The sequence below is a fragment of the Narcine bancroftii genome, chromosome 2 (genome assembly GCF_036971445.1).
Source record: "Narcine bancroftii isolate sNarBan1 chromosome 2, sNarBan1.hap1, whole genome shotgun sequence".
NCBI classification, from domain to species: domain Eukaryota; kingdom Metazoa; phylum Chordata; class Chondrichthyes; order Torpediniformes; family Narcinidae; genus Narcine; species Narcine bancroftii.
In genome coordinates, this window is record NC_091470.1 from 251,131,750 (window position 1) to 251,143,817 (window position 12,068).

The following is a 12,068-nucleotide window of genomic DNA, read 5'->3' on the forward strand; positions in this document are numbered from 1 at the left end:
GAGGGTGGGAGTAAAAAGATTTGCTCAGCTGTTTACCATGTCCTTCTGGGAAAAAAATATTTCACATCCTGAACAAGACTCTTCTGGTCCCTCTCAGTCTGGGGATAGGAAATTGAAGAGAAAAGTAAGCTTTTACTTCATAATTACATTGCCCTATGTTTGTACTCACTTTAGACACAGGTACCTTGAAACCCATGACCAACAGCCAATGAAGTCCATGGAAATTCATTTTGGCAGTGGAGGTATTGCAACTGTGTTGCCTACTGCAGAAACATTTCTGGACAATTCCGAACTACTTCCTCCTCCCAATAACCCTCAAAATTTGGGGCAACATAAGTGAGCTGGGGACCAAGTGTTGCTGGGCATTCTTTAATTCAAAAAGACTGAGTTGCTGCTTTTGAATTGCTTTCATGAAAGAAACAGAGGGCAACTAATCTTTTTTTTAATGATGTTGATTGTGAGTCAGTTTATGTCCAGCATACTGTGGCAAAATAACATGATATTGCATGCTTTACAATGGATTGGATCTTGGCACATGCAGTGAATTTATATATTATTTCAATATGTTATGCAAATACAAACATTTGAATTAAATTCTGCACACTGCAACCTCTGTGCCATCCAGCACTCTTTGGCTGGCACTCTTTCCCTTTCAAATCAATCAACAATACCTTTCTTTATGATCTCAAAGTCTTTCCTCTTGTCCACATTGAAATCTACATTGGTGCATTGCATTGAACAAACCGGAATAATTTGAGTTTTGGGTGTTCAGCCAAAAATATTTTCGGTGATAGATTTCCCTCCCATTGAGACCCATATAATGTTATTTGCATAACTGCTAATTTCACTTCTATTTTCTTGCTGTTGCCCTCCCAAAGCTTCCTCGGATCAGTTTTTCTTTTCTTGCATGTACGTTTCACATTTTGTTTTTTCGACTAGTTTTCCAAAGTATTCAAACTTTCTGTTAGATTCATACACCAAAAAAAAATCAGAGGATATCTCCTTTGTGGTGCATCCAGCAGCCACAGTCACTCCAATCTCTTGGAAAGCTCCACAAAATTGGGCAGGAGTTTCAAAAAGTAGAGTAATGTCAATTCATGTGATGCTTTGGTTGCTGCTTGCAGGGCTTACCCTTTGCTTCATCAATGCTGAAACTGAGGACTGTGATTTGAATAAAAGTTTGAGGGCCTCTGACTGATTTGATTTATTGTTTATTGATGAGTGTGTCAAGATGCAATGAAAACCTTTGTGTTTCAGGCAAGTCTGTATCTATGTTGTACAGCAGTGAGTACAAGAATAAAATCAAAAATGTGTTTAAAAAGCACCGTTAAGCCAAGCCACCATGGATCAGGAGGACCAGGAATGATCACCCTCCACTACACATTAATGACTCTGCAGTGGAGAGAGGGGAGAGAAGCAAGTTCCTTGGATTCACTTAACTAGTGACCTAACATGGAAACTTAACATCTCCTCACTCCTCAGCGACTGCACTTCCTGGGAAGACTGAAACGGGCAAGGTTAGCGGCTACTATAATGTCAAGCTTCTGCAAAATCTCTCTTGAGGGCGTCCTGGCTGACTGCATCACAGTGTGGTACGGTTGCTGCAGAGAAATGGATCTAAGGTCAATTCACAGGACCGTAAGAGTGGCAGAAAAGATAACTGGTGTCTTCCTCCCTCCCCATCAACATGATCTTTTGGGATCGTTGTCTGAAGAGGTCACCTAAAATCATTGAGGACCCCTTCAACCCTGCACACAGAATCCTTCAGTGGCTCCCTTCAGGAAAGAGATACAGGAGGATCAGAGCCAGCACCACCAGGCTGAGGAACAACTTTTTCCCACAGGCAGTGAGAAGGACGAATGACCAAAGTAACTGCTTGCACTAACCATTTAAGGCTCTCATATTTATGAAACATTATGTATTTATTTATTTGTATATATGGATACTGCATATGTATTGTTTGTCTGTATGTGTATTATGTCCAGTTGTGTGTTTGCGTGTTTTGCACCGAGGTCTGGAGAACATTGTTTTGTCGGGTTATACTTGTGCAGTTAGATGATATTAAACTTCACTTGACCTGCAAGGTCTCATTTTTCACTAATGGAGATCTAACTCAAAAGCTTGCTAACAACATAAAAGGGACAGACTTTGAGTGTGAGTCAGTAGGTTAATTAGCCACAGTACATCGCTCCTCATACATAGGTGAGTCATTGAGAATCTGGATGGAGTTGATAGGATTGCAGGGAGAGCAAAAAAATGGAATGAATGTACGATTTGTAAATATATATTTGATAGTTGGTCTGGACTTGTTAAACTGTAGGACTTGTTTCTGTGCTGTATAACCAAGAGATCAGGTGTGTAACATGTTTTTATCCACATATTGGAGGCAATATGAAAGCAGAACCTTATAAAAATAATAACAAAGGCAGTCATTAAACTCCTGTTTCAGATCTTTAGAAAATAGCTGAATAACCACCTTAAAGAACAGAACCTGGTGAAATTACCTTTAATATGGAGTACATTAAACATGCTTTCATAGTTGTTTGCTGCAAATATGGGGCATTGCACCTGTCAGTAATTTTCTTGCCTGTTCTTAGTTCTGACCTTCATAAAAAAAAATAATTGGTCTTCTGTGCTTGATGTTGAATAATTGTTTTTCTGTTTTATTGCCAGCTCCATGGTTATATGGAAAGTGAACCTCTCACATTGCAGCTGTTCATTGGGACGGCAGACGATCGCCTGTTGAGACCACATGCCTTCTACCAGGTCCATCGAATCACCGGCAAGACAGTTTCGACAACCAGCCACGAAAGCATCATCAGTAACACCAAGGTGCTGGAGATCCCTCTGCTGCCAGAAAACAGTATGAGAGCCAAGTGAGTGTCCTTCAAACACACTCCACATCAAAAAGCCGTTTTCAGGTGGACTGGCTGGGAGAATGCGGCTCCAGAGCTGGCTGCGGGTGTGTGTGAAGCGACATTCAGGTGGCAGCGCTGAAGGCGCTGTTCTGGCACCAGAAAAGTCTGCAGTGGGAAGAGGAGCCTTGGAGAGAATGCTGGCTCCTGTCGAATGTGGCCGTAGTCCCACCCACTGTCAGGGGCGGCCGGTGTGGGACGTCAGGGCGGCCAGTGCAGGACGTCAGGGCTTGGGCGGCCAGTGGGGGATGTCAGGGCTGGGGCGGCCAGCGTGGGACTATGGGGCCAGGGCGGCCGGCCAGCGTGGGCCATGCCCCAGCTCCAAAGTCCTGTGCCGGGGGGCAGGGGCAACAGGGAGGGGGGCTGTGAGGCAGCAGGGTGGGGGGCTGTCATGCATGGGGAGGGGGGCTGTCAGGCAGCGGGGAGGGGGCTGTCTGGTGTTGGGAGTTGGGTCACTGGATGATTGACATCAGCCTGCCCCCTAGCAGCCGCTTTTAGGCTGCTGCTTTCAGGTGTCTCGGAGACTGCTTGGATGTGGAGATTATACCTCCCCGAGGAGGGTTGGTGAGTCCTCCTCAGGGCCGGGTTTTGTGTTTTGAAGTGGCCTCCCGACAGCTGCATTAGGGTAGAATATGTGGCTTTACATCGAGGTATTCTGGCCACCTGAAAGCGGCTAAAAACCTCCAGTTCTCATTTTGTGAAATTGAAATGGAATCAATCTTAAATTGAAACATTTTTGTTCTGAGAACCAGATATAGTTTGGAAGTTAAAATTACTCTTACTTTCATAGCATGGCAAGAGGTGATTTGGCCCAATGGGCTCATGCCAGCTACCGAGAGAACAATCCCTGCCTTCTTCTCTGTAGTCATATAATTTATTCTCTCTCATATGCCCATTAACTTCCCTTCTTGATTCTTTTACCACTTATCAACACTAAAGAATACTGTGCTCTCTTCATGGTACTTTCAGAATGGTCCAGGCATCAGCAATTTTAGCTACGAGATCTGATTGGAGAAACCTTGGTACAACAAATTTGATAGTGATGTACAAGATTAGGAATGATAGAGGAAATCAGGCTACTGTCTGCATGAGCTGATAGTTCAAGGTTAAGGGGTTACAGACATAAATTCTTGGGCAAAAGAGATTTTTGCAAGAATTTTTGATTTGTTCTGGGAGTAATTAGGATCTGGAATTCACAGCTTTAAAGAATGATGGAAACAATCAATCGTGGACTTGAAAATCAATTTGGATTTGCACATAAGCGAGAAGAGTTTGAAGGGCACTGGGGAAAGGGCAGAGGACATGCAGAGTTGGAATTGTTTCATCAAGAGCCATTATAGACTCAAAAAATGTCTTCTCCTGTGCCCCAATTTCATGCTTTTTGAAAATCTGAAGGCATCATTCCATTTCATTACTGGTAATGAAAATCCAAATGAAAACTGGTGTATAAATGGAGTCTTTCTCATCAAAGGTATTCAATAGTTTTCTCCAAATACAGTAAGGAATTACATATGTCTTGATTAGGGTGACGCACACAATTTACATTGCAAGATGAATTTGGGACATGGTTAAACAGCAGTTTAATGTATTAATAAAGCTGTACGGTATTTTAACACCTCACTCTATCTGAATGTTACAAGCAGGAGAAAAATATCTTGGGTTCCCTCACATTTGTTCTCAAAGGGAAAAAAAAATCTGTTTGGATATAAAAATCTTTGCCATGATAACAGCAAATGTTTTCTGTCACCCACAGCATTGATTGTGCTGGAATACTGAAGCTTCGAAATTCTGATATTGAGCTGAGGAAAGGTGAGACTGACATTGGAAGGAAAAACACAAGAGTGAGACTGGTCTTCCGTGTCCACGTCCCACAACCCAATGGTAGAACCATCTCTCTGCAAGCTTCATCAAACCCCATCGAGTGCTGTAAGTATGATTTGCTTCGTGGTTTTGCTAAATTAAGTATTAATATTGAGAAACTGTGGGGATTAACCCATCACAATTTTAGGAAGCAGTGTAGTAAATCAGAAATTCTTGGAAATCTACTGCAATGTCTGAGGGGACAGGAACTGTTAAGAATTTGTGTTGATGAGCTTTCAAAGAAGTCAACACAACTCCATGGGATGTGGTATGAATGGCCATTTTTCTTGTGATTTAGACAATCCTGTTGAAATTCCACTAGATCTCAGCTAGTAAAATTCCTGGTCTGCTTATTTGTAATATACATTGTACAAAATTATACAAATGTATGTGTGAGCATTTATGTCAGTTTATCATGTGTTTTCGTGCACCAATAGATCTGTATGAATTTGCTTGAATATACATGCTTGGTGTGTTGGCATGCATGCGTGTGTATGCATATATTTGTGTGTGTGCATGCCTGCATGAGCTTGTTTGTGTTTGTATATGCATGGGTGTGTCGCTGTGTGAGTATGTGTATGTATTTAGTTTCCTTTGGACTTCTCATGGGATGAACCAATTATTGATACAATATGCATCAAGTCTGCACTGACCCAGGTTCAAGAAGCATGAAAGACTGTCGGATGAAGGTGTTTCAGCCACTAAAGGTCCATGCCTGTGGCTCAGAAGTAGATATGGAATGTATAAGCACTGACTGACCTCTTTGTCCTCTCTTTGAGTTTACCTTTCCGTTAGGAGAATGAGACACATGCAGACTTTCCAATGGGGTTATATTGCAACACGTCACAGGAATGATTTTTTTTAGAATTGTTTAAGCTTATGAGACCAATGAGAAGTGAGAGCACTTCTGCGCTCGTGCCGCACTTGCACACATGCAAATATGTGTAAATACAAATGGAAACCTTCACGAACACACATGCAAATACAGACAAATGGAAATGCATATGCACACAAATGAATGCACACACACACACACACACACACACACACACACACACACACACACACACACACACACACACACACACACACACACACACATGTTTACACTCACACATTAATATTTACAGCAACAGGTCAGTGCCTTCAGTAGTGAAAAGAATGTGTCCGTCATGAGGGAGGTTAGGACTTACAATATCGAATATAGAATAGTACAGGCCCTACGCCCCATGTGTCCATGCCAGTCATGATGTCTAAAACAACTAAAATCTGCTACTTGTACCTGATAGATATCCCTCCATCATCCCCTCATATTCATGTGTCCATCTGGAAACCTCTTAAATGCTGCTATTTTTTCTGCTTCCATCACTACTTTTGGCAGTTAATTCCAGCCACTTACTTCTGTGCAAAATATTTGCCCCACACATTTCTCTTCAACTTCCTCCTCTTCATCTTAATGTCCACTTTTGCCTTGGGGAAAATATTCTCACTGTCCACCCAATCAATGCCCCTCATGATTTTATATACCTCTGTTTTGCACAGCTCTATTTTATAATAGTGGAACTGAGGTTCAGAACTCCAAGGAGTATTAGAAAGAGAAAGGGCGTAACCATATAACAATTACCGTATGGAAACATACATCTTGGCTCCTCTAGTCCATACCAATCTAAGTGATCTCCTCTTGTCCCACCTACCTGCACTTTGCCCATAACCCTCAATTCCCCTCCCATCCACATACCTTTCCAACTTTTCCTTAAATGACAAAATTGACTTTGTTGCGACCACCTCTTCCGGAAGGCCATTCCACTCAGCCATCACTCTCTGAGTGAAGAGGTTCCCTCTCATGTTACTTTAAAACTTTTGTCCCCTAACTCTTAACTCATGACCTCTTGTTTGAATCTCACCTACCTTCAAGGGAAAGAACCTATTCATGTCTAATCTGTCTATCCCCCTCATAATTTTAAATATCTCTATTAAATCCCCCCTCAACCTTCTACCCTCCAAAGAATAAAGACTTAATCTATTCAATCTTTATTTATAATCTAGATTCTGAAATCCAGACAACATTTTAGTAAATCTTCTCTGCACCCTCTCTACCTTATTTATATCCGTCCTATAATTTGGTGACCAAAACTATACACAGTATTCCAAATTTGGCCTCACCAATGGCTTGAATAGTCTCAATCTCAGTTCCAAACTCCTAAAGGCAAACATACCAAAAGCTTTCTTCAACACTCTATCCACATGAGATTCCACCTTCAAAGAACGATGAACGGCTATTCCTAGATCTTTGTTCTTCTGCATTCTTCACTGCCCTCTCCTTCACTGCGTATGTCCTGTTTTGATTATTTTTTTCCAAAATGAAGCACTTCACACGTATCGATATTAAACTCCATCTGCCATCTTTCAGCCCACTCTTCTAAACAGTCCAAATCCTTCTGCAATCTCTGCAAATCTTCACTATCTGCAACTCCACCTACTTTGTATCATCTGCATATTTACTAATCCAGTTTACCACCCCATCATCCAAATAATTAATGTAAACGACAAATAACAAGGGACCCAATACCGATCCCTGAGGCGCACCACTTGTTACTGGCCTCCATCCTGACAGACAGTTAACCACCATGAACTCTCTGGCATCTACCTTCTAGGCACTGTTGAACCTATTTGATTATCTCAAAATTAATACCTAGCGCCTGAACCTCCTTACCAACCTTACATGCAGAACCTTATTGAAGGCCTTACTGAAATCCACATAGACAATATCTACTGCCCTACCCTCATCAACATTCCTAGTCATCTCCTCAAATAATTCAACAAAATTTGTCAAACATGACCTTCCATGCACAAACTCATATTGAGTGTTCCTGATCAGACCATGTCGCCCTAGATACTTTTACATATTATCTCTAAGAATACTTTCCATTAGCTTACCAACCACCAACGTCAAACTTACAGGCCTATAATTGCCAGGCTTACACCTTGAACCCTTTTTAAACAAAGGAACCACGTGTGCGATACACCAATCCTTCTGCACTATGCCCCTCTGTTCTTTGGCTTGGCTTCGCGGACGAAGATTTATGGAGGGGGTAAAAAGTCCACGTCAGCTGCAGGCTCGTTTGTGGCTGACAAGTCCGATGCGGGACAGGCAGCGGTTGCAGGGGAAAATTGGTTGGTTGGGGTTGGGTGTTGGGTTTTTCTTCCTTTGCCTTTTGTCAGTGAGGTGGGCTCTGCGGTCTTCTTCAAAGGAGGTTGCTGCCCGCCAAACTGTGAGGCGCCAAGATGCACGGTTTGAGGCGTTATCAGCCCACTGGCGGTGGTCAATGTGGCAGGCACCCTCTGTAATGTCTTTTGAAAAATCACTGTCAGAGCCTCCGCTATTTCTTTCCTGACTTCCCTCAAAGTCCTGAGGAAAATCCCATCGGATCCCAGAGACTTATCCACCTTTATATGCTTCAAAAGATCCAATACCCCCTTGTTCCTGATCCCTACATTTTCCATAATTACCCCATTTGCATCCCTTATCCTGCACAATTCAATATCCTTCTCCCTAGTGAATACCAAAGAAAAAACTAGTTCAATATCCCCTCCCAATGCCATTTGGCTCCACACAAAGTTATCCACTCTGATTCTCTAATGGACCAATTTTATCCTTCACTCTCCTTTTGCTAATCTAACAACTGAAGTTTACCCTGCCATTTGTTTGATAACTGTGCTTGATTTTTTTTTCACACTAATTGTAGGTTAGGGATTAAAACACCTGCAAAATTTTATTACGTACAGTTTCATTGCCTGCAGTGAGAATTATAACCTCGCCACTTCCTCCAGATGGCTGCATGAGAGTCATCTTGTTGGAATCCATGTACCAACAAAACCACTGTGGTGCATTTATTTGCCATATGTCTCTGAAATCACATTAGTGACAGAAATTGTGTGTCTGTAATTCCAAATCTTACTGATAGGAGCAAAACATATTCACAACACCAAAGTACTCATTTAAACACCATTTAGTTCCTTAGTTTTGATTCAAAATCAAGGCAGTTCAGATAGAGAGAAAATGATGTTTAATTATTATTCCTTTTTGCCATTATAGAATACTATATATTCCACCCTTGTGGGGTAGAGAGAGTGGGTGGCTTTGAGTAACCCATATAGGGTTTTTCCAATAGGGTTATTCAGTAAAGTTCAACTGTGGAAAGAATGGAAAAAACATATCACATTATAGATCTTCTAAAGCACGTTATCCTGATTTGGAAATATTGTGCTTACATTATAGATCTTCTAAAGCACGTTATCCTGATTCTTCATCACTGGAGCTAAATAGTAAAACTGAGTGTAAGGGAGCAATCTTGTCACACCGACTGCAGAGGTTGACGATGACAGTTCATCACCACCCTCTTGGGGCAGATAGGGATAGGCAATAAAACCTGGCCGAAGACCAAGATACTCATGTCCCATAAATAAATAAAAAAAGAAATAACTGATATCTGTGGCTCAGTAACACTACAAGCAATGGAACAGTAGAGACATTATGGACACTATCCCTGTCCTTTCAGTTATTCCATACATTTCCCCATTCAATCATTCCCCACTTCTCTGCAACTTGAAACATCCTTTTTACTTTTCCGGTTCTGGTTAATGTCCTTTTCTCTCTCCACAGTTGCTAACTCATTTGCAGGGCATTTCCAGCATTTTCTCTTTTTATATTATAATCTTGGCATCTGCAGCTTTTAGATTTTTTTTCTCCATTCAATTGTCTTACTGTTGAAGCATGGGTATTGAAATCATCAGAGATGTAGCAAATAGCAAGAGGCCTAGTTAGGGAGAGTAGAAATAATTTATTTCTCTAAATGACCAGGAGATCATTTATAGAAGGGTTAGAGAAGTGTTGAAGAGTGGAATGAGTGGAAGACTGGAACTCATTGACTGAAAGAATGGTTGAGGCAGAAAACATTACATACACCTTGAGGAAGGGCTCAGGCCTGAGAAGTTGGTTATATGGACACCGTGAGATCTGCTGAGTTCCGCCAGCATTTTTATGACTTTATATATAAAACTGACCTATAACCTATAGAGCCTTGGACCAAATGGGACTATCATTTGTATTTTTTTTAATCACAGGGACATGATAAGTGGATGGTGTAACTGTGATAATTTACAGGATTCTATGATCCATTTTCATTTTAAGTCGGTTATACATAAATTTGGCTAACATTAAGCAGGATGGCAGTGTTTAGAAGTGGATGTAGTGAGGTTAACTGGATGCAGTTACATATGCTTTGTGGGTGGTCTCTGGTATTAACTATTACCATTCATCGATTCCAAGTTTAGCTCGTTCCCTTGTGCTGTTGGTACGACACTTCAACATCTGGTACAGTTGACCCTGTGATATTTTACACTCTTGTTCTTGGATCTACTAGGCAACACCCCACTCCACCCACCATCTGTAATGCGGGTAAAATCACAAGTAAAGTAAACCACATCTCTAATCAGTGCTGTTTCTCTCTTTCTCTTAAATAACACATCATTTTACATGATACAGATGCTTCTACTCATCGAAATTCAATCAAATTCTTGAGCAGCACAAATTCTACCCACCAGTTCTGCAGGAGACTTTATTATAAGTTATGCACTACATGAAATATTACCTGTAGAAATCTAATCTACAGTTGGTCATGTTGATGTGATTAAGTGTACAAGATTACTCAAGTTGAGCTGAGACCTCATGAACAGTTTGCAAAATCTCTATAGAATTATGGTAGGAGAGCAGTGCAGAATATTTATCTCAGTTTCAATTCAATGAACCAAATCTTGGAGCGGATGAGATGCTAATTAATAAAACGTTGAATATTTCTGTGCTTCTGTTTTTGATTTTAGGCATTCTCTTACAATAGCAGCAGCCTCCTAATGGTGTGCACTTTTGCCAGGAAAGTTTTCAGTTGTAGAAGGAAGGTCTTTAATCATTTGATTCAAGTCAATTTTGTATCGTTGGCTTGAGAGCCACTACAAAAGATTTATAAATGCCTATTAAAAATGTTTTTGATATGCAAGCTCTTTCCATTCTCAACTGTTCAATAATTTGAAACATTTAGGGAATATTTTTCAATATTAGCAAATATTTGTCTAAATTAAAGGCTGGAGTTCTATTATAAAGTGATAATGCAGCACTTTACATTCATTTTCTGGACCAGATTGTTAACACAAAATGCAACATTTTGTGATTTATATTGTTGTAATTTAAATGTCTATCTCCAAGTTTAAAATCACATTTAGCTTCAAGTCAACATGCAGTCCATATTGGTCAAGAATAATCAAAAGCAATACAGAGTTGCAACTTCAGCTGCATGATGACTACAATGGTATCACATCAACCTTTCTAAACATGCATTCCTTCTACCACTGGCACACAATGCCTGCAATATATACCATCTTCAAAATTCACCAAAGTTGGTTATCTGGGCCATTTTAATAGCATCTTCCACTCTCATTATCTCTCCTAGCAAGTAGCACATAGGCAATCAGGGCATGGGACACTACAGCGTTCCATTTCATGCCCACACTAACACATTATCCTGAAATTTATCACTGGGTCTAAATCCTGGAACTTCCCATCCAGAGCACCAGGGGAGCTGGGAGGACTCAGCAGTTCGAGCAACATCAATGGGAGAAAAAGAATAGTTGATGTTTTGTGTCGGAGCCCTTCATCAAGACTGAGAGTGCAGAGAGTGAAGATAAGCAATGTAATGAGGAGACAGTGGTAGGACAGAGTCAGTAGGGGATTAGAAAACCAGGAAGGGTGAAGGATGGCAATCAGATGGGGAGGTGTTGATTGGCAGGTGCCAGACAAAGGAGAGAGAGGCAAGAGGGAAAAAAAGGACTCAGTTTGTGGAAGACTAGTCAGATAGGGTGAAATTGGCAGGAGATGAGTTGAACCCAAAGGTTACAAGTATTGGAATCTAATATATAGAGGTGATGATGATGATAAAGAGAAATAGCTAGGGGAGAGGTGGACAAATTGGACCAGGTTTGAAGAGTGGGGGAGTCCTGCAGCTGAAATGTGAGTGGACAGGACAGGAGGAAACCAGAAAGTGGGGTGTGGGTAGAAAATGGGTAAAAATGAAATGGGGGAAACATTGCGTGAGTACATTCACCAGAAAACTGCAATGCTTCAAGATGACAGCTCATCACTACCTTTCCACTGGCAATGGGCATGGGTGATAAATGCTGAAAATGGATGAAATAAATAAATTTATCCAGCATGCAACTGGTCATCAGGATGTTTATTAGCCT

The 12,068-nt window shown here is 41.1% G+C and overlaps 1 protein-coding gene across 5 annotated transcripts in view; it reads left to right on the forward strand.

The window, feature by feature from the left end:
- Window positions 1-12,068, forward strand: part of nfatc1 (nuclear factor of activated T cells 1) — a 258,894-nt gene that overhangs the window by 74,784 nt on the left and 172,042 nt on the right. For all 5 annotated transcript variants that reach the window (XM_069920819.1, XM_069920818.1, XM_069920820.1 and 2 more), the window contains exons 4-5: window positions 2,674-2,876; window positions 4,669-4,841. In XM_069920819.1, coding sequence (XP_069776920.1) covers window positions 2,674-2,876; window positions 4,669-4,841 — 376 coding nt within the window. The remainder of the gene's footprint in view (window positions 1-2,673; window positions 2,877-4,668; window positions 4,842-12,068) is intronic.